The 23,038-nt window shown below is 51.8% G+C and overlaps 1 protein-coding gene and 1 long non-coding RNA gene across 16 annotated transcripts in view; one reads left to right on the top strand and one right to left on the bottom strand.

Annotated features, from left to right (window-relative positions):
* Atxn7l1 (ataxin 7 like 1) overlaps positions 1–23,038 on the top strand; it is a 222,050-nt gene that overhangs the window by 161,119 nt on the left and 37,893 nt on the right. For 13 of the 15 annotated variants that reach the window (XM_013152451.3, XM_005003633.4, XM_063238115.1 and 10 more), the window contains one exon: positions 13,315–13,537. In XM_013152451.3, the coding sequence (XP_013007905.1) occupies positions 13,315–13,537 (223 nt within the window). Of the gene's footprint in view, positions 1–2,340; positions 3,858–13,314; positions 13,538–23,038 lie in introns of those variants that run through there. The other 2 variants (XM_063238098.1, XM_063238090.1) reach the window with 2 other exon arrangements.
* On the bottom strand, positions 8,350–19,372 carry LOC134473538 (uncharacterized). The gene is made up of 2 exons (XR_010043837.1): positions 19,221–19,372; positions 8,350–8,483 (listed from the first exon to the last, which is right to left on the bottom strand). It is a non-coding gene; the product is annotated as an uncharacterized LOC134473538 (long non-coding RNA).

The raw sequence follows: 23,038 nt of genomic DNA, 5'->3' as shown, positions 1-23,038 counted from the left end.
GGTTGGTTGGTTGGTTTTTTATCGAGTGGAGAGTCGGGTGTTTCTGCTTTTTTGATTCTGGTGAATAGTGCCAGTGTGAATTTCTGAGTACAAGGCTCTGTTGAGTACCTGTTTCCCGTTCTTCGGGGTGTATACCAGGAGCAGAATGTCTGGGCCGTATGGTAATTCTGTTTGACTTGTCTTCATTAAAAAATATTTTTTTAATTGTGGTAAAATACAATTGACATAAAAGTTAGCATCTTAACGGTTTTGAATGTATAGTTCAGGGGCATTAAGTATGTTCCCATTATTATGAAACCATTGCTACCACCGCCTGCAGAACTTTTCATGCTGCAAAACCCAAACACTGTACCCATTAGAAGTAACTTCCCAGTCTGCCTTCCCCAGGCCCTGGCAACTACCATCCCACTTTGCGTCTATCAGTGTGACTCCTCTGGGTATGTGGCATGATGGATTGCATGCAGTTTTGTTGTCTTGTAACCAGCTTGTTTCACTTTGCATACCGTCCTCGAGCTTTCCTCTGTGCTAAAGCATGTGTCAGAACTTCCTTCATTGTGAAGGTGAAAGGTCCACGTGTGCATGCACACACACATGCACACACACACCCCACAGTGTGTTTATCCGCGCATCCATTGTGGACTTTTGGATTGCTTCCCTCCTCCCTGGGCGATTGTGAATAACACTGCTGTAAACTCGGTGAACAAGTATCTCTTTGAGACCCTGCTTTCACTTCTTTTGAGTGTCTGCCCAGGAGTGGAATTGCTGGATCGTATAGTAATTCTCTTTTTAGCTCTTTGAGGAAGTACTGGAGTGTTTTCCACAGCAGTCACACCATTTCACATTCCCAAGGGCAGTGCACAGGCTTCCGCCTTCTCCAGGTCTTCAGCAGCTCTTGATGTTTGCCCTTTTTTGCTGTTGTCATTAATAGTTAGTCTTCAAGTGCTTGGTACCTCCTTGTGGTTTGGATTTGCATTTCCCAGTCACTAATGAGGTGGCCCACCTTTTCCTGCACTCTTGTAGTCCATGTGCTTTGGAGAAATGTCCGTTTGCATCCTCTGTGCATGTCTGAATTGGGCCTTCCCTGTCTGTGTTTGTATTTAGAGTTAGGCTTCTGAACTTCCTGCCCCTCAGAAGCCAGCATGGTGTAAACATTGAGTTTTATTTCTTAAGGCACCAGTGTGCTGAGAACTTGGCCCACCTGTTTACCCCACAGGCACCTGAGGTGAGGATAGGGACTAGGGCTGATGGAGGCAGTGCCAGCATGCTATGGGACTGCCAGTCTGAGGGCCATGTGCCATCTGTGTCCTCCAGGTCCTCCTGGAACCCTCCGCAGAAGTCCTACGAAAAGTGTCCATGTATTCCCTGGAAGGACTCACCCTCCCAGGCCACGGGGCCTGCCCTTTCATCTGTGTTTCTCCTAAGCATTGCAACACCCAGCAGACCTCTAGTTGAAGGTCCCCTGGATGGGGAGAATATATCCAGGAGCCCTTGACCTGCTGGCCTTGGGCTGGAGGACAAGGGTCATAGCTAACCCCTCTGCATCAGACTGTCCCCAGCCAAAGCTGCAAATACCAGAGGAGGGCTGGGCAGGTGGCTGGTCAGCTCTCACCCCATTGTCCACTCCAAGACACTGACCAGGATGCCTCCTTCTAGCCCAAAACCAATTAACTCTCCTTAGTTCTGGGAAGAAGCTCTCTGTGCGAGAGCAGGAAAGGAAGCCAAGAATCCAGGGGGCCAAAGTAGTGTCATCCATGAATAATTCTCCCACGACAGACTCAGGCTCTGGCTTTGGTCACACTGTCAGGCTACTGACCCAGTGGTTCCCACAGTGCTTGCCTTCCAAAAATGAGGAACTCCATCCACTTCACTCGTGCAATGGTCCCAGCTCCCCAAAGCCTGAAATTCTCCTGGAGTCACTCTGCTGGGCCTGGGGAAGCATGATATTTTAGAGGCTTGCATCTACTTTCCCTAACTGAAAGGCGTAAGCCCATAGCAGAAGCCGACCCAAAGCTCATCAGGAAATAGCCAGGTTGCACAGAACAGTGTTCTCTCAGAAGCCCAGCAGAGCTCCTCTGAGAAGATTCAGGTGAACTTTATGTGACAGAAAATTAACCATTCCATGACTGCTCCCCACCCTCTTTTTGTCCCCTGACAACCACTGCTGTGCTCCACTTCTGCTCTCTCTGGCTTGCTTTGCTCTGCACACTTCATACAGACGGAGTCCTATCACACGAAGCGTTGTTGTAGACTGTTGTTGTCGGGTTAGGAGTGGGCCGCTTCCCGCAGTCTGTTACCCTTTGCCGAGATCGGGAAAGGAACTTCCTAAGGATCCCGATGATTAAAAAGCCCCTGTGTGGGTGCACGGTGAAAAAGGTCACAAAGCTTTTCCGGTTATCCCAGCGACCTTTCTGCTATCTGCAGAGAATAGCCTGGGAGTTGAAGTGGACATTGCCCTTCAGGACAGGGTAGGCAGGCCTTGGCTAGGGAGGTCAGAGGTGTCTGCTGGCCACCACCACCCATGGTGGGTCTGCACGGGTCTCAGGCCAAGGTGACAGCAGCTCCCAGAGCCTAAGGGTAGGGGCAGAAAGGCCCCAGCCCTGCACACATGGCACTGGCTGTCTTGAGCATTCAAGGAGCTGGCTGCCTCTGGTGTGCGATTCAGGAAAACACAAGTTCATCTGCCACATTCGTTTCAAGCTGACCCTTCTGGGCTTTTTTCTCTGCCTTTCCCTGGTTGCACTGGGCGTGCTCCCTTAAAGGGGAAGTGGTGCATTCTGACTGGCCGGGGCCACAGCCAGGAGCCAGGAAACATCTTGAGTGGTGTGTCTCAGCACAGCCCTGGCTCAGCCTCCTATGCAAACAGGCTCTCTGGGATGTGTAAGTGTGAGCACAGGGCACAGGCGCTACCCAGAAGGGCGTGGGGCTGAGCGCAGAGTAGGGCACTGAGCCTGGCAGGCTAAATGTGCAGAGGCCCATAGCGCCTGCAGCAAGATGAGCCCGCGCGCCCACAGCACTCTCCAGCCGTGGGCAGGAGCTGGCACCGAGACAGGGCTGAGGCGGGCATTGCGGACAGCAGCTGCCTGGGAAAGAGGTCAGGAGTAGGAGGCTGGGTTGGGGGCCCTTCTGTGGAGGCACAAGCCTTGGATTAAGGAAGGAGCAGAGTGGAAAATTTTACCATACACCTGCAAGCCAGCTATCCTGACCCCCACGTGTGGTCCCTCCCATTTCTTGCCTGCTGACAATGACACCTTAGGGCTATATGTACTCTTTAGGCTGCTTTTCTTTGTTGTTTTTATGCAAATTGTGTTATGTTGCAGGCCTTTAGTATTCAGATGATACCAACCATCCCGAAGCTAGCAAGCTGCATTTTTTCTGCATTTTTTCCTACTCATGATAGTCCTTGGTGCAGGGTGCACATCAGGTGCCCCGAATTATATGGGGGTCCCAGCTGGCTCCCTAGGATGACTTGAGCTGTAAGTGGCCTGGTTTATACACACACGTGAAGTTCCTCACTAAATGCTTACAAGTGAGCAGCTGACAGTAGAAAAACAGATCTATGTTACCAAAGGCTGCTTTCAGTCTTTGGTTTTTGTTGATATGTTAGCAATAGTTGATCTTAAATCATGTAAAACATTTTGCCTTCACTAATATAATTCAGACGTTTTGCTCCTAAAGGAGGAGAGAGGGGAGGGCAGAAGGGGAAAACAAAAAGCATCTGTCTCTGTACGCATATGTTGACAGGGCACCGCCACGCCCTACTTCAAGACAACTTCCTGTTTGCCACTGCCAACTGCCACTCCAAGGAGGACAGAAATGGTTCCGTTAGTGGCTGCTGCGGAACCAGGGCAGCCTGTGGGGTGAGTGGCTCTGAGTGACACCGCGACCTGAGCAGGGAACAGAGACTTTGAACCTTTGACTGTAGGAGCCTGGGGCCCTGTGCTGTCCAAATTGGAGGTTGGTTCAGAGAGAAATAAAGCAGCAGTGGCCTCCCCCACCCCCAGCCTGTGCTCCTCAAACAATGTGTTCCTGGAGGATTCTTGTAAGTGGAAAAATTTTAACTCAAGGGCAGGGAGGATGCTGCCAACTGGCTGCTTAGGAAAGCTACTACATGTGATTTCTTTTCCCATGTATTGGGCAACTTGTGTTAGGTGCCTGGTGCAAGTGACCACCTCCACATGTTATCTGCCTGCCCAACACGCGTTTATTTGAACATAGTGAGGGATTACTGGGGCAGGACCTTGAGTCTAATGCCAGGAATAAGAGAGTGAACAGGATGCTTGTCCTCGGGTGTGTCCAGGCCAAAGCCCTAAGCCACAGGATGGCATTCAGTGTGTGCTAGCCAGTGACTCCGTGCACCTAGGGGAACTGCCCAAATGTGGTCTGTCATTGGGTATGGTGGTCCCCATTTTGTAGGTAAGGACACGGGGCTGGGGGCTGGGGGTGGGGTGGGGGTCACATTATTTGCCCAAGTCACAGAGCTGGGTTCTGAGCCCAGATACTTCTGATTCCTGGGATGGTAGTACTTGATTCATATTTCCAATGACTTCCGAAGCTAGTAAAGCATAAAAACCACCACAGGACTTTAAGAATTCGGGGTCCCTGGCCCAGCCATTGCAAGAGTGAAAGACTCCCCGCTTCATGGGGTCCCTAGTAGGTATCTACAGCTAAAGACCCTCCTTTGCTGCCCACCTCCAGGACCCTTCCATGAGGCAGGGCCTGAGGCCCCTGGATGAAGGCTGCTGCAGGTGCCTCAGGATGGGCCTGGGAGGACCAAGCCCAGCTGTCCAGATGGTTTAGTGAGACATGGGGGATACCAGATCATGGATCCTCTCCCCAGAGCCACCCTGGCCTGTGCCTCCCATTTTGCCCAGTGTCCAGCTACAGCTTCCCCTCCCATGCCTCTGGGGTAGGGCAGTGTCCACTATGCCATTTTCAGTGGACTGTAGTCGTTTATCCACAAGCTGGGAGTCACCAGTTTTCACTGTGTGCACAGTAACTGCCATGTGACTGTTGCAGGGGGTGTGTGGTGCCTGTGAGGGTAACCACCGTGGAGAGAATTAGTAGCAAACCCCACCCTGGTGGCTGGGGGGGGGGCACTGCACAATGGAACACTGGGACCATAATGGACCGAATGGTACCTAAAGGACTGGGGTCCCAGCTGCCAGTGCAGACTGAAGGCCGGGGAGCTGTCCACTCCCCTGGTCCTTCAGCAGCAGCTGCCTTCTAAAGGGCAGGCCCGTACCCCAACCTCTGATAGACAAGACAGCCACCCTGCGACCCTCTGATGAAGGTCCAGAGCGGCAAAGTCTGTCTTCTGGCCACTGTGCTAACCAGGGCTGGTATTCCAAGCTCAGAACATGGTGGTGCCAAGAAAATGCTGAAAAAGGAAGAGAGCACATGGACGGATGAGGCTCGCCTTCACTCAGCCTTTTCTCCTTATGTTTGATGTTTTCCTTCTTCTGTTGAAGGAGACGTTGGTGCTTTTGCTGTTGGTGAGTTTTTGCCTTTGTCCGTGTGGACTTACAAAAATGGAGCCCATTAAGCAGTTCATCCTCTGTCTGTCCTGCATTTTTTTCTTCATCCTGGTATTCATGTTAAATGTTTTTGCACAGGAGGGATTAGTGCTTACATCTTCTGTGTGATCTTTTCCATCTTTTTGTGGATTTGAGTTTCACTTACGCATTCCCTTAGATTGTGACAACCTTCATATCTGTCATTTTCAGTTGTCTTATTATAGCTCATTCAGGTCATTTGTAATATTTTTTATTACTGTAAACAGTGCTATTGAGAATATCTTTGAACTTTTTTTTCCCTTTAGGGATATTTCCTTGAGGTCTATTTAACTAACATTACCAGATTACCAGATCAAAAACTATAAATGCTGTTTAGTTCCTGTTATTATCAGGGTGCTCCCCAGAAAGATGTAATCCTTGGAAAAGTACCCCAGTGGCGTGTACGTGTGCCTGCTTCTTAAGGGTTTTCCTTTTATATAGGTTGGGTGTCTGGGGAAGGCATCCCTGGGGGATGATGGAAATATTTCAGGCCTTGGAAAATCCCTGGGACTCCCCAGATCATACCCAACCTTGGCTGGGCCTGCAGACAGGCACCTTACTATGAATGACAAAGAGGAACAGATGGGAGGAAGACCTTACAAGGTTAGGGGGAAGTAAAGAGGATCCGGGTTACGATACGCCACAGACAAACCATCCCAGGGCAGCTCTGAACATGGAAAATGCTTTTTGTCAGACGCAGACGCACAGCGAGCATCCCAGGCCAGGAGCATGGCAGAAGGGGGCCCTGCCTTTGGGGTTGGCAGTCACTCACGCCTGGGCCTTCCTCACAGCTACAGAGGGCTGTGTAACATTGGTCTTGTTTCATAATCTTGCTAAACTTCGATTTCACCATCTGTACCAAGGAGATTTAACAGTACCAGACCTCTCGGTGCAGTTGTTGGGTAGATCACATGCGCCAGTGAGTGGCACAGAGTGGACTTTTGAGAAACCCCGCTGTCCTTCCCAGCTGAATGGGCATGAGGTGACCAGATGACCAAAGCACCAACCCACAACTCCTAGGGTTTTGGGGGCTGGGCAGGCGTGAACAGTGTAGGCTGCTGCTCCCAGATCCTACAGCTCCACAGAGCTCAGGTGGCTGGACTGTAAGTAGGGGATGAAAAGGCAAAAAAACTAAAGACCAAGTGTAAGTCAGTCGGTGGACAGGCATTCATTCTGTGAGGAACACCTTGCAGCTGCATGGGGTCTGACATGTTCTAAGGAGGCACAGAAGAGGGAACAGGCACCCTAGAAACGCCTAAGCATGCAGAATTCTGGAAGTGCTGGGCTCTGCTCTATCTGCCCCCACTTTCTGCCTCAGTGGCTTGACTTCCTGTGTCCTCTCTGCCCAACCCCCAACCCCATGGCATTCTATGTGGTGCCTGGCCACCATGGTAGCAAATGAGACCACAGGCCCCGATTCCTGCCTCCACTCCTCCAATAGAGCAGCCTGGTGATTTGGAGCAAGTTTCTCAACGGCCTGTTTCCACAGCTGCTAATGAAGGGAAGGCCTGCCTGCAAAGCAGAGGTACAGCCCACGTGATTCCTGATCCCCGCGTTCCTCCCTGCCTCTCTCCCTCCAGTTCCAGTTTACTTTGGGAGGAAGGCCCCTTGGAATTCAGGGTTGTCCTTTATTGACAGAGTCCTGGCTGTAGCCACTACAGAGGGAGAACCCTCTGAGGAAATGCAGCTGGCTAAAGACTGTCTGGGGACCTGTCCTTGGGATAGGGACAGACAGAAAGGTGGCACTGTCAAATGAGTAAGCCAGGTGCTGGCCTCCGCCCAGGTTGGCAACCGTGACAAGCCGCAGGTGACCGTGGTGCTCAGAGTCACCGAGAAAGGGATCAGCCCCTTACAGTGAACCTGGAAAATTCCCAACAGATGGTCCGGCCAGCCTCACTGGATGTCTGCAGCCAAGTCAGCTGTCCGCAAGGCACTCACACTGAGGTGGAAATGATCTATGCTGGGGCTGGGAGAGTTCTGGATTTTTACTGAGGTGGAAATGATCTATGCTGGGGCTGGGAGAGTTCTGGATTTTTACTGAGGTGGAATTGCTGGAGACCCTGGGGGTTTTTATCTGCAGAGAGGAAGGGCAGAGGGTTGTGGAGACAACAGGGCTCCCACTGCCGACAGATTTGTAGGGTGCCGAGTGTCGGTGTCTGCCCACCCCGTCCCGATGGCCTCTAGCTGCCCTCCTGGGGGGCACCTGTACGTTGAAGGGCCACAGCGAAACAGCTGGTCCTGAACCGGTAGCTGCTGAAGCCTTGGCCTGGACTCCCTGCAGTGGGAATGCAGAAGAGTTAAGGGGTTTGGGCTTTCATTTTCCAGCGCTGGGATGGCCAGCTCTGGGACCGAGGGCTGCTGACCCACACCTAAAAGTTGCCAAAGCACCCAAAAGGCATGTCTTTTCCTGTCTCCAAGGAGTCAGGCCTTCCAAAATGCTCACAGCAGCAGAGTGGAACATCTCATCCCCCAGCCCCCGTCTCCCAAACACCCCGTTGGCAGTATCTTCCCAAGTTTTACAGCGGGAGTTAACAAGGGGGCTTCCCTAACACCCCCAGATCTGATGGTGCTCAGCTCTGTGACCTTCGGCAGCTGGCTGTACCTCTGAGCTTCCTGTTCCTCATCTGCAGAAGTCCAGTGGAACATTTTCTAAGGAATTAGAAGAATGAAATGCTAGAAAGTTAATCAAGTGTGCAGTAGAGTGCCTACCACATAGAAAAGTGCTGTCCGGCTGTTAATACTCCAAGCAAAGGACCAGGAGGCACCAGAGGCTGCTGATTCATGCCTGCTCGCCAAGGTTGTTACTGATGGTTTATTGTATGCTGAAATCTGCAGGGTGTTCTGATGAGCGTTTGTTTTTGTTCAGTAGGCGAGTGCTGCTTACATTCAACACTAGTGCAACACCTTGGTGTGGTCCTTCTGTCCTGTGATCTGAAAAGAAATGTATAGCAAAAACTGTAAGCTATTGTAGATTTTCACTTTGGGAACTATATCTTATCTTTTAAAAAAATCCTAAATCACTTTATAAACAAATAAATTACTTTTTTTAAAAAAAAATGCCAGCCAGGCTAGGGATTTAGTTCAGTGGCATAAGCACTTGGCTGGCAAGCACGAGGTCATGAGTTCGATCCCCAGTACTAAAAAAAAATTTTTTAAAACATGCCAGCTGAGGGCTAGGGGTTTAGTACAGTGCCACAAGCACCTGCCTGGCAAGTGCAGGCTTTCTGAGTTTAATCCCTGGTACCAAAAAAAATTTTTTTTCTTAATTAAAAAAAATGCCAGCCAATAAGTGTAGATAATCTAAATTACTGATTGAGCATTACCTTTTAAAATAGCAAGCTTGTGGAATTATACACACACAAAGCTAATTGATAAAAAATACCCCAAATGTTAGCTGATTACCTTTTTGTTAACATGACCATGTATATTAACTGAAATTGAGAAAGTCTAGAGGGAAATGCATTTTTCTCAAATTGCTCAAGTTCATAAAATATTTTAACAGTGAGTAAGAAATACAATGTTCTATAAACTCTTTTGAGCAAAGCACATGGAATTAGAATAATTCAGAGATCTGGTTCTTGACCAAAACATAGAAGGAATGATTATTCCCCAAGTGGGTGTATCAGAATGACTGTCATATAAATCTGGAAAGCTTTACCCAAAGAAATTCCACCTGCACAGCAATACCTTTTTACAAGAAATAAAGACCCTACCTCCTCCCATTCCTGGCCTGCCAACCTGTCTACCAAAAGGCAGAACTACAGGTGGGTGTTCAGACTGGAGGCTTTCGGACTGGAGATCCACTAATGGTTATCTTAGTTACTTTTCTTGTTGCTGAGACAAAATATCTAGCACTCCCAAGTTAAAGGAGGAAAGTTTATTTTAGCTCCCCGTTTGTAGAGGTTTCAGTCCAGGCAGCATAGCAGAGTGACGTCACAGAGGAGAAACCGTTCGTGGCAGAACAAGCAGGAGGCAGCAAGCAGCAGAGCAAGCCTGCTTTCCTTCTCTCCTTTATATTCCATCCAGGCTATGAGTCCATTGATCAGTGCCTCCCTCACCCAAGGTGGAGCTTGAGCTTCCCTTACCCACACCCAGAACTGTGCTAAGTCCATGTAGTTAGCACAGATGCTTGATCCTAGTGTCACATACCCTAAATCCAGAAAAACCTCCAAAAAGTCTCACGTATGAGTGCATGAGGTTTGGGGGAACATCTAGATATAAACCATAACGAGTTCTTCCTGTAAAGTCCACTTGCTCCATCCTGCCTGGACCTGCAGTTCTAATTGTTTGCAAAGTTGAGCTCCTGCCTGAGTGGAGCTCTGACTGCTCCAACCCTATCAGTTCCAACACTTTAAATACTAGTAGAGCCAGAGCCAGGCGTGGTGGCGCACACCTGTAATCCCAGCACTCAGGAGGTTGGGACAGGAGGATCATTGTGAGTTCAAGGCCCACCTGGGCTACAAAGTGAGCTCAAGGCCAGCCTGAACTGCATACAGACAAAAAATAAATAAATACTAATAGAGCCAGATGTGGTGGCACTTATCTGTAACCCTAGCACTCTGGGATGCTAAGGCAGGAGGATTGCAAGTTCATGCCCACCTGAGCAACTTAGCAAGACCCTGTGCTAACTAAGAACTTGGGGGGGGGGGGCAGAATAGAAATACAGCTCAAGACAAAGGCTCAAAGTTCAATTCCAGTACTAAAGCAAACCAACCTACCCCAGTAGGGGGCGGGCTTGTTCTCAGAGCTCAGGGGACCAAAATGAGGGCCTCTTGGGACTTTCACATAGAGTAATTCAATCAGAACAAGGAGCAGTTCACAGGAATACCGCTTTTGCCTCTCTGTTGCATTACAAAAATCATACAGGAAACAAAAATTCACATGAAGAGCGGAAGGTTGTCTTTGGGTTTCAGTAAGTCATTTATCAAGGATTTATGGCGGTAAAATATAGAAGCTGGAAGAAAGATTCTCCATTCCTTTTACTCTGTGAGTTTCTCAGGGAATGGACCACAAACCAGGATTCCCCAGAAGGTGGTTTTAGGATTACTGGTCCAGGGCACTCGGTTGGTCATTAGCAGCACCCTTCTTGTGACATTTTATTCTTGGCTTAGCAAACTAAAGTTTGTCCTTGTTCAGGCTCCTGAGTGATGTTTTTCTATCCCACACCTCTACCCTTTGAGGCAATGAAGACTAACATTTTGAAACAGTAGTGATAAAAATCAGTCTTATTTTAGAAGTGGAAACCTCTGCCAAAAAAAAAGAAGAAAGAAATTGCTAAACAAGAAATTTCTGCAGTGCAGAAAGAACTGCAGATTTAAGGTGAAGGCGATTGATTCTAATCCAGCTTGGCCACCAACTAGCTTTACCCTCTGACTGGTAACTGGTAAACCGATCTATCAGAAAGGAAATCAGATCATCACACTAGTCGTTTTCCTTTTTTAAAAAAAATTTAATTGGGCTGGGGATTTAGCTCAGCGGCATACATGCCTGCCTTGCAAGTGCAGTCATGAATTCGATCCCTTTTTTTAAAAAAAAATTTATTTTATTTTTGTTTTTTGAGACAAGGTCTCACTTTGTAGCACAGGCTGCTTTGAACTCACTAGCCCAGGCTGTCCTTGAGCTTGAGGTGATCTTCCTGCCTCAGCCTCCTGAGTGCTGAGATCACAGGTGTGTGCCACTACACGGAATAGTTGAGTTTTAAGACCCAGTTCTAACCTTTGATGAGTCTAACGTCTTCATTTCTTAATTTCCTGGCTTCAAAGCTTGCTCATACTACATTTCCTGCCTTCCTGAATGACCACTGTGCCTATGCCAAGGCCCCCATTTTTCAAGAAGCCGCTGACCTTGACCTTAGCAGTGACCTTGGATCACCTGACCCATCTGGGTCTCCTTCCACCACTCAGCTATGAGGAGGCTGGAGATGCCTGGCTGCCTCACAGGGGTGATAAAGGCCAGCGTAATTTTACAAAGGCTGGACTCCTCTGAGGAAGATCTGCCTAGGAACAGTATTTCAGCTCGTCAGCTCTAATTATTGCTGTAACGTCCTGGAGTTTCGAGGGATGAGAGGAGAAGGGGCAGGCATAAGCGTGCCTTGTGTTTATGGTAATGGAGTGGAAAACAGTCTTAGAAGCCTCTAAAAGACCCATTCCTTTTCCAGATAAAGATGTGGAAACCCAGACAGCTGAAGGGGCAAATCCCAGGCCATCTGCCTGCTGTCAAGGGTGACCAGGGCTGGAGCCCAGCTCTTCTGGCTCCCAGCCCAGAGTTTTCCCTGCAGCGTCCAAAAGGAGACCAGAGAGCTAGATCTTGGTTTTCAAAGCCTTTGATGGGCTGAGACAAAGGAAGAGACATGAGCCAAGGAAGAGACATGACCCCATCCATATTCTGCATGGACAGCGTATGCTCACTGATGTTGCTGAAATACCCTCCTTTCCAGCCCACTGACTCCAATTTCATCAGAAAAGTAGGACCAGTGTGCACAGAGACAGCCTGGTAGCCGAGGTACAGGAGCACCTGAAACCCCAGACTTGCCCCGCATGTCCGGCTTTACTCTTGAGGCTAGAGTAGCACCAGGGCAGGTCCTGCAGGGTGGGAGTCCGCACCTGCTCTGGGATGGACAGAGTATGACACCCGCCATCCCCGCTGCTCTACTGCCTTCCATCCAGACTCCAGATTTGTAACCTCAGGTCCCTCCCATCAGGACCTCTGCTGTAACTTCGCTTCTTTCCTCCACACATGTGAAGTGAGCACTGGTTATAGACGGGGCACAAGAGCGCTGGAGTGGAGGTTGGCTGTTAGAAGTCTTTGTCCTTCCTGAGTTTGAGATAGTTTCCTTTAAATGGTGCAGAGTTTTGGTGCGTGTGTAAATGTGCATTTTTCTGGGATTTTTAACTATCAAATCTGCTGTCCTGAAACAGTTAAGAACTACCATAAACCGAGCATGGTGGTGCATGTGGTAATTGCAGCCCTCTGGGAGGCAGAGGCAAGAGGACTGAAAGTTCAAGGCCAGTCTGGGCAACCTGGTGTCTCACCAGACCCTGTCTCAAAAAAAAAAAGTTTGAGGAGAGGATGCTGTGCTGTAGCTCGATGCCAAGGACCTGTATTCAACTCTGGTGACACATAAAGAAGAAAAGAGCCACCGTGGTGGTGTGCACTCCGCCTTACTTTTTACAGCCACCATCCTTGTCCCTGTCCTCGTGCTGCCTACCAGGGGGAGACAGCAGGGGCAGGTACAGTGGGAACAGGTGGAATACCTCTGCCCAGAGCTCTGTACATTCCACAGAACCGCAGGGAGCCATGCACACCCCGAGTCCATGCCCCCTATCTGTGCCTCGAACGCAGGCACCCTCCTGCAAGCGTGGCCTTCAGCTCCATCTGCTGAGAGAGGCTGTAACTAGGGTGTGTCAACAGCCTGTCCCCTGTCCAAGCACGGCAGGTTCCCGTGCCTGGCTCTCAAAGCCACTTTCTGGCTCTCAAAGATCTTGCAGCCCTTGCAGAGGTCTGGGAGGATTCCCATTCGCTCAGAGAGCCCAGCCCTGCCCACTGCTCGGGGCAACTGCCGCTGTCCCAGTGTTTTGGGTGACACTGATACCCCCGGTATCCCTCTCGGGAAAGTGGTTCTGCAGAGCCACAGGGTCAGCCTGGTGTGCGGTCCAGATACACAACATCTGCATTGCTAACGGTGGAAGGAGGGAGAGAGGGATAGAGGGCAGGAGACCAGCTTGCCTCGGAGCCCTGCTGAATTGTGTTCTTTTCCCTGCAGAGAGAAGACACGGTTCCATGTGTGGGCCTTCGCCCTCGCCAGCATCTCCAGCCTCCAACCCCAGGACGGCTCTAGCACAGGTGAAGACCAAAGCCTGTGTCAGCGGCCATAGCTCTGCCAGCAGCACCTCAAAGCCATTCAAAACGCCCAAAGACAATCTCCTTACCTCCAACAGCAAGCAGCACACAGTCTTTCCTGCTAAGGGATCACGGGATAAACCATGGTGAGTGTCTGTCACGGTCTGCCACCACCCGAAACGGTGTTTTATGTGCTGCCTCAGTTCCCGGGCGCCGGGTCCAGGAATCAGGGGACTGAGAAGGGGACCCAGAGTGCTGGTGTGGGAACCTGAACAGGAGAGGGAACGTGGAGCCTTAGAGTGCCAGATGCTGGACAAGGGCGTTTTTCTGCTCTTGCGAGGAGCAAAGTAGCGGCTAAAAAAAAGAGAAGCGGGGAGCTCTTTCTTCGGGACCCCGTCTCCTCTCAGTGGAGAGAAGCATTGGTGTGAGTGATCAGGAGCACACACGGTTCCCCCAGCACCAGGCAGCTCCCACAGGGCCTCAGCCCTGTCCTGTCCCTTGTCCCCTGTCCTGTCCCTTATCCCCTGTCCCCAGTCCCTGAAGAGCAGAAGTATTTGGGAGCTGCTTGCAGAGGAAGCCACCCCTGGGAGAGGGAAGGACAGAGCCTGTCAGGTGACTATGAGAAATCAAAAGCTTTTAACTCAGTCCTGAATCTCACTCTTTACCAAAAAGTCGAGAAAGGTGCCCCGTGGGATGGACAGACAGGGGCCCAACTGCACCCACAGGCAGTGGGGTTCCCAAAGGCAGAGATCCCTGGCAGGAGCCCTCAAGACTGGCTTGTCACAGTGCCACCAGCCTTCTCCTTCAGGCCTTGACAAGGTGGAGAGGGGACAAGTGTAGGGTCCACCTCATTTATATGCTCAAAGGGAAACAGTATCATTACCCTTGACTCCGTACCTAGGAAAGCTGCGTAGAGAATCACCCAGCAGCGGGTTTGTCTCCAGACACTGGAAATTACGATGGCCTCATGAAGGAGCTAATTACCCAGACTGATGCAAGGGGCCTCTTGTGACAGCATGGAAGGGAGGACATGGCTGGGGAAGGCCTGGGAACTCGCACGCTTAGTTCTCCACGGGCCATTGGCTCACGGGTCTGTCATCTGGGACGTCACTGGCTAGAGAAGCCCTGGCCTGACTGACAGTCAGTGACCTCTGGGCAGCACAGGGCAATGAGAGTCAGGAGAGCTGAGAGTGTGTAAGCTGAGGCTGTGTGGACCCTGCTGTGAGGCGAGGCGAGCTCTAGACTCGCCACCCCCTGCTGGGTGACCCTGGGTGAGTCATTTCATCTTGCTGTGTCTCAGTTTCCTCCCTCGTAAAATGAGGCAACCGGTAGCTCTACCCCATGGGACCGTGTCGAGGACAGCAGCGGCACCGTATCCGGATTGGAGCACACATTCATTGGGCACTTGAGGGCGTGAGAGCTCCCAGACCTGGGGTAAAGGCTGAGAAGCCTGATCTGCCTGAAAAGTTAGGGAAGTGGCTCTTCAGACGCAGAGTGACGAGGAAAATGGAAAATAATAAAATAATGTACTAAAGGCTGGAGATGTAGCTTCTTGATAGGGCCCCGAGTTCGGTTCCTAACACTGCCAAAAATAAACACACACAATGACCGTGCAGATATGAGGTATAAGAAATGAACTAAGGAGGCTGGGGATTTAGCTGAGTGGCATAAGCACCTGCCTTGCAAGCAGATGGTCATGAGTTTGATCCCCGTTACCGATAAAAAAAAAAAAAAAAAAAGAAATGATCTAAGGAAAGCCAGCCAAAGGCCCCACAGATGGCCCAAAGATGAACCCTGTGTGCAGAACCAGCCAGGGGTCTCAGGTGTCCACAGCAGCACTCGGATATGTTCTTCAGGAGGCAAACTTCCAGGGACCCCTGGGGGTTTGGACAGCGCCCACCTGCAGTCCAAGGAAGAGGAGTGAAGGACCCGGGAGACCTGCTGGGCTGGACTGAGAGCTGGGAGGGCTGCGAGGAGGAAACAGCCCTGAGGGAAACAAAGACCCTGGAAACAGGGAAGAGGAGAGCTAAGGGGCAACTGGGAGGGAGGGCAGGCAGGCACGCAGGCAGGAAGCAAATGGGCTGCTTAATTCCAGACTCCGCCAGTCAGTAACTTCCTGTGCACCTTTAAACAGGTCGCTTAAGACTCAGTTTCCAGCCTTGCTGTTTTGTAACCCTGAATCACAGTCCCGTCCCACGCCGCCTGCCCCCCCTCCCCCCCCCCCACTGTAGAGCGAGGCCCTCCGACCCACGTAAGGGACCCTCTCCCGACTGGCACAACCTAACCCAGTCCTGCTCCTCGGATTCCGCCAGCTCCACCCACACTATGTGCCCTGGGATTTGGGCCCACAATGTCTGTCTCTCCTTTATTCAGTTATTTTTTGAAGACTGAACCCAACACTTTTGCACGGAGCTGCATCCCCAGACCTTTTTTTTATTATTTATTTATTTTATTTGGAGACAAGGTGTCTCTCAGTTACCCAGGTGAGATCCTCCTGCCCCAGCCTTCCACAGATGTGCGCCACCACGCCCAGCTTTAGCATCACATTTAATGCAAGCCCACTGCAATATGTGCTTACACCCTAACAAGCCCTGTGATGCACACAGGACCCGCTGAGGTCGCACAGCTAACTTCATACAGATTAGAAAAAGCTTAGAGGCAGCCCTGTGCTAGGTGCAAACTGAGGAATGCTCTTCATTCCGGCCAGTCTGCTAGTGCAGTGCAGAGCCTGAACAACTGTGCCGCAATCTTGGGAATACAGAGTTGAATAAGACACACATGGTATCTTAGGAGGCCTGTTAAGAAGACACACAGGTTGACATGCTGTGTAATGTGATGAGGGCCCCGGTATTGGTAGCAGGAAAAGAGCATGCGGCCCAGGCAGAGGCCTCAGAGGGCCCACAGTTCAGCTACACTTGAAGCCGAAGTTCAGGTGCCTCTGCACTCACCATGTAACTTCTGGTTCGCGATGATGAGTAGCAAACATTGTAAGTTGAGATGTGTTTAACGCACTGAGCCCGCTGAGTGGCAGTGTAGTTTGGCTTCCCCCACCTCAGATGCGCGCTCCCAGCCGGCAGTCAGGAAAAGCCAGCCCACCAGCCGGTGGGGTCCTTGGTGGCCACGGGATCATGCCCACCAGCCGGTGGGGTCCTTGGTGGCCACGGGATCATGAGCTCCCTGGCACACACCACGCGGGGAAAGAGCACCAACCTGCATCCAGCTAAGCCAGGGGAGATCAGAGCTCACAGGTCGGATTCGGGCTGAGCACCCGCCTACCAGGCACACGGCCCCGCGCTGCCCACAACAAACCAGAGCGAGGTCACTTTGCACTCACGCGCGTTGCTTTTGCGCCAACCTAAAACCAAAACCATCGCTCACCCCCAGAGATCACCATTGTAAGGAGGAGGCCAGCAGAGGCGATGGGAGCGGTGGCACCTGTTACATTCTGTCGTCAATGAAAAACTTTATTCCCAAGATCACGAAGCGCGTCACAGGCGAGGGAAGGCAGAGAGTGACGGGAGCAAGAGCGAGCATGCGAGCAAGACTGAGCATGCGCACGCCCAGGAGGGGGCGGGGCTTGGAGAGCAGGGGCGAGGCCCGGCTCCTCTGCAGCGTGCCCCTCACCCGCCAGCACCCTCACAGCCCCTGCCCATCGTACTGGCCACTGCGTGCTCAGGGCCCTGTCCCCTTGCATCCCCACAGTGCAGGAGTTTACTGTGACCCTCACGGGGCCTGCCAGGGGTATAACATCCCAACTTTTCCCTCTGGGCGTCCCCTATGGCGACCCCTGGATGGCAGCTTCCCAGCGGCTCGGCACACCCGCGCCTTGTGGGCCCAGACTCATTAAATCACGGCCAGTGATGTGCCCGTGAAGGGGACTGGAAAGTTCCGAGCTGGCACATCTTTGGGCGGATGGGGTAGTACTGGGAGGATTGAACCCAGGGCCTTCGCTTTGAGTTCACCCCTGGCCACTTTTTTGTTTTTAATTTTGAGACAGGGTTTTTACCAAGTCACTAAATTGTCCTGACTGGATTCTACCTTGACATCCTCCTGCCTCAGCCTCCCAGAGTGCTAGGACTTACAGGTATGTGCCACCATTCCCAGACCAGTGAACCTTTGGTAAAAGAGTGATTGATTACCACTGTACAATGGAAATACAATGTATGCCATGCCTGAAATTTAAAATTTTCCAGCATCCATATTGAAAAAGTGAAACAAACAAGTGAAATTAATTTTAACAATACATTTTCTTTAATCTATCCAAAATGCCGTCGTCTTAACAGCTTGCGTTCTGTTTTTTCCCATACTGTCTTTGAAACCCTGTGTGTATTATGCCACATCTCAGTTTGGAAATACCTGACTCATTATTAGAGTTTGTAAAACCTGGAGATTGTAAGATAGATTCACAGACTGAAATTGGCCCAAGAATTCTTAAACATTTTCTAATAATTGAATCAGGTACCTGTCTTTAATTTTGAATGAATTAAAATTAATTTTTTTCTTTTCTTTTTTTTAACCCCATTCTATTAAATAAAGCCTAGTTGTGGTGGCTCGCTTTTAGGAGGCTGAGGTAGGAGGATCACTGTATGTGCAAAGCCAGCTTGAACTCTACATAGTGAAACCCTGTCTTAAAAACTAATTATGTTTGATAGGATTACTGAGGTTAAAAAAATAATAATAATAATAATTATGGCCCAGGATATAGCTCAGTGGTATAAGTGCCTGCCAGGCAAGTGAGGGGTCGTGAGTCCAATCCCCAGTACCAAAACACAGCCTAGAGTTTCATTCCTCACTCAGCCATGGTACCCCTACCAGAAGAGCTCAGTATACCTAAGTGGCTGGTAGTCACTCAGACAGTACAGACCTTGTCATGTTTCAAGGTGACCCCTGAAACCCCGGCTCCTGGCCTCAGAGCTGTGATGGTTGGGCTCCTTGCCCCACCCCTCCACCCCCCTACCCGGGGCTGTGGGACCCCTGCTTCTTTCTCCTATACCTAGTATGGAGAATCCCCAGCCAGCTCTTGCCCCAGGACTCCAAAGAGTCTGCTTGACCCTCAGCCACCCAGAAGCTACTTGAGGCCTGCACATAAGGCCTGAGGCCTTGTGGGGGGCTCTTACTCATAGCCCACATACACACACACAGCGCTGGACAAGCAGCTCCTGAGGTCAGGAATTCTCTGTCCCTCGGTCAGAAGTCTGCAGTTTTGTTATTTTCTCCCTGTGCAGCTAGGTAGGTTAAAAATAACTCTGCCTGCAAAGAAAGAGGATTCATCCCCTGCAAACTGCTGACAGCACCCACAGGTTTCCCAGCCTCCCCTGCCCAGCACCTGCTGCTGGGAGCTGCCCTTGGGAGAACACTCAGCCAGCCCCCAAGGGGGCTGTAACAGCAGAGGGAGGTGGGTAAGAAGAGGCTGTCCCCAGGGTAAAGTCAGGAACGATATATAGAGTTCAATTCAGTGCTATGTATCTGTGGTCCCAGTTACTGGGGAGGCTGAGGCAGGAGGATCACTTGAACCCAGGTGTTTAAAACCAGCTTGAGCCACCTAGCAAGATGGGTGTCTCAAAAAGGACAGTTCTAGCTTTCCCGGCTGCCCTGGGCTCCCACCCTGGTCCAGCGTGGCAGGCTGATGGGCTCCTCTGCCTCAGGTGCAGGGGGCACCTCAAGGGGCTCAGGCAGGGAGGAGCCATGTCCTCCCTGGCTGGCCTGCATGTGTGTGGTGAATGCTAAATATGCTGTGCTATTAAAAATGCAGGAGATGAGCCTGCTGCCCTAGAAGGAAAATGAGCCAAAGCCAAAGCAGAATCAGCAGCCCACGCTCCCCCTGCTTACCCTGAGGCATGGAGGGTGGCCGGCTGGTCCTGGGCTTAGAGATGCCAGGCGAGTCTACTACCCCCTCTACCACCGCCAGGGACAGCAGCCGGGGAGTCCATGGCCTCTGGAAGTCTTCCCAGTGCTTTACGGGAAGGAAATGAGAACCGCAAGGACTGGCAGATGTCTTAGAGAGAGACTGGCAGCTTATCTCCTCCTGCTTGGTGCTGGCTTGACCAAAGACAGGACCCATGCTGGGCCTGGCACCCTGAAAAGCCACAGACCCCACCACACGAGCCATGCTGGATCCCCCAGCAAGACTCCTGCAGCTCACCCTGGCCCCCCATCCCGAGGCCTCCTCTGCAGACCCCAGCATGGCCCAGCTGTGTGCTGTGGACATAACCTTCCAGATGGAACCTAAACTTCCCTGCTGGGGCAGACGTGGCGTGGGCAGGAACAAGTGAGCTTGGCTGGGGACCCTGGCATCTGAAACTTAAGCTTGGAGTACTGCAGGCAGGTCACCGCTGCGAGGACAATGGGCAGCTCCCAGAGTGCAGCAGAGACCCTGGGGCTCAGGAGACTGAGGCCGGGGCTGGGAAAGCAGGGATGCCCGACACAGGGAGCATGCGCCTGTGTGGGGACTATGATCTTTCATGCTTTTACAACACGTTATGATTTTCAGACATTTGCACAGCCCCGGCCATATGGGCGCCCCAAGTCTACTCTAAGATGAAGTAAGAAAGCAGAGCCCCGAGAGATGAAGTGACCCCCAGGTTTCAAGCACAGCCAGACAGCAGCAGGGCTGGGTGCTGATCCCTTGTCTCTGGCTTCCAGGGCTGTGACTCAGCACTGATCTGACAGAGACCCCAGGCCAAGCCTGCCTTTCAAGCAACCAAGGGACCTGGAGCTGCTGTCCCTCCCGCTGGTCAGCTGTTGGGTGGGGGAGAGGCGGTTAAACATTGTTCTCTGTGAGTGCAGGGCAAATGCCAAGTGGGCTGGCTGTGACCTTGCCTCTTACCTTCGTCATGCTTTGTCGCTTCTGCCAGGAAGAGGGCCAGCTGCAGGCTCATCCTCCCCCAAAGCCTTCCTCTTCCCAAGCGTTGGTGCAGAGCCAGGGCAGGTTCTATTGTGTTAGCATGATGTCACCTTTGCTGAGAACATAAATTCATTCATCAAACGTTGATGGAGTCCTTTCCCAGTGCCAGACAATGCATGTGCTGCCAGGGTCACTCCAGAGTGACACGGACACTAGGACAGGGCTCCTGTCCTCAGGTGGCTAATGACCTAGTGGGTGCACACAGCGCAGAAGTGAACCCCTGTCACTGGATGGCAGAGCTCCTGGAAAGGACAGCAGGGAAGACAGATGGGGATGTCCAAGGGAGGCACCAGGCCAGGTGGAAACCAAAGGGGCCCAGCAGAGCTGCAGGCCAGGCAGCAGGGGATGGGGTAGGCCAGCCTCACGGCTTCGTGCATGGGTGGCTGAGCGCTGCAGGGCTAGGACAGAGTGGGATTTTTGTGCTGTGCGGCACCGTGCCACCCATGTGGGGAAGCATTCACCAAGGCTCAGGAAGGTGGTGCCCAGACCTTCGAGAACAGCACAGCAGGGGGCCTTTTCCTCAGCGGATTGAGCAGTAGACTTGAACACACTCAGGAGGCTGAGGCAGGGGGATTGCTGTGAGTTCAAGGCCAGCCTAGAGCCACATTACGAGACCCTATCTCAACAAAACAAAAACGTAAACTTCAGTCAGACAGACTTTTGGGTGATTGAAAACTCAGGGACTAGCCAAGCTGGGTGGTGATGTGGTTCACAGAATTTTTAAAAAATACATAGTCTGTGACAGTATTTCCTGAGTCTGCCATGAGTCAGTGGTAGAGACCAAACCCCCAAAGGTTTCTAAACAGTGTGCTTTGTTTTCCGGATAGAGGTGATCGCGCTGCAGTGCTGCCTGCCGGGGTTTGGATTCCAACACTAAGAAGGGAAAAATAGAGCAAGGGACCCCAGAGAGAGGGAAAGTGCTCCCCAGGGCTGCTCTTCTGAAGGAAACAGCAGCAGCTGGGGTACTGACGGCACCAGAGGCACTTGGCCAATTCCTCCCTCCCTGGTGTGCCCAGCACCACTTCTTGATAGCTCACGGCTGGGTTGGAACCACCCCCACCCCTGGCCTAGGAAGCCCAGTATTTTCTCTGAATACTGGGCCCAGGGGCTGCCCTGCAGACAGGGCTGCCTGTGACCGAATCCATGGGAGCAGTGACCCCTGGTGGCTGCAGCGGGGAGCGCGCCCAGTTGTCCCTCCCTCCCTATTCGGCTTGCTGATGGCTTCCTCCCACACACCTGCCCTCCCTGGCTGTGAAACCATCTCTGCTCTGATGTCCCTTAAAACTGTGTAGCTTGTTGTTTTCAGTCGTGGAGAAAAGCATCGTGCTGCTGGGGTTACGTCTGCCTGGGGATGTCATTTGAGCTTTCTTGTATCCCGGCTGGGGCCACACTACTGCAGGCACAGCTGGTCACACAGCAGCCTGTTGAGCATTATATGACCTCCCCCATGCGGACCCCACTGCCCTTCCTCACCTTTCCGTCTTCACTGGCCAGCTTCTCTGAGGTTCTCCAGGAATGGGGGGACAGTGAGCGACCCTCACTCTCCTGGTGCCTTTGGACACCACCTTCTGAGCTCTGGGCCCTGGGAAGCCTTGTGCAGCTCAGGAAAGACTCACTAGCCGAGAGGCTGGGCTCGGGCCTTCTGTGCCCGCGCCAGGCAGCAGAGGCCCCCGTGGGCTGCAGGGCTGAGGGACGGCAGGCTGAGGTGGGGGCCGGGGTTCCCACTCACAGTTCTTGCAGGATGCGGTCTGGTGTGGGCTGTCGGCCCTCGCCCAGGCTTGGCAGGATCTGGGCATGAGCAGCAGCTGAGATGGTAAAGCCAGGCTGAAGAGTCCTAGAAAGGGATCAGCGAGCCAGGAAAGACTTCCTCTTGTGCTGTTTCTTCTCGGTGACCCTAGCAGTGACCCTGATCTGGGGGTGGGTATGGAAGCCACCTGTGCCTGCCCACCTGCTGCCACCACCCCCTTTCAGCTTGTCTGCCCCTCCCAGGGGTCCCTGTTGTGGGGCATGAAAACACAAAGTGCACAGACGGCCTCTGATGGTGACTGTGACTTGCACCCCAGTCGTATACCCCCAGAAGCATTAGGGCCACTGGGGAGAGTGGACAGTGTGGTCTTCTCTCCTTCTTTGGTTTGTTACAGTTATTGCATTTATTATTTCATTTATTTTTTGTATATAATTATCTTCATTTTACTGATAGGGAAACTGAGGCACAGTGCTGTGAAAGCCTGGAATGAGTAAGGCAGAACACTCCACATGGGTATAGACTGTGTGTCCTGTGTGGCTGCCCCATCTAATTTTTATCCTGAATTCTCTTGGAACCACTTCTGCACTGACTCTGACAAAGATCTGAAATCAACTGGGCTGGGGGGTGCAGATCTATTGGGGTTTGTGGTTTCAGAGGCCTCAGTCCGTGGTTGGCCGGCCCCCTTGCTGTGGTGGGAGGGTGGAAGGGACACGGCTGCCCCCATCCTGGCTGTCAGGAAGCAGAGAGATCAAGGAAGAGCCTGAGGGGGAGGGGAGGGCCCAGCCACAGATACTCCTGCCAAAGGTGTACCCTGTTTAGCCAACTGGACCCCAACTCCTAACGACTCATTCAGGTGAGCAGCAATACATGGGTTAACCTGCCATGAGACAAGTGCCACGTGGTCCCACCAGGTGCCATCTGTGAACAGCACTGCCCTGGGGAGTCAAGTCCTCAATATGCCAGTCTCCATTTTTAAACTCTTAACAGACAACTTCT

This window comes from Cavia porcellus, unplaced genomic scaffold (genome assembly GCF_034190915.1).
Source record: "Cavia porcellus strain 051 isolate PalLab524CR breed Dunkin Hartley unplaced genomic scaffold, mCavPor4.1 scaffold_2, whole genome shotgun sequence".
In the NCBI taxonomy this organism is placed as follows: Eukaryota; Metazoa; Chordata; class Mammalia; order Rodentia; family Caviidae; genus Cavia; species Cavia porcellus.
This window is presented reverse-complemented; position numbering and strand designations above follow the sequence as displayed.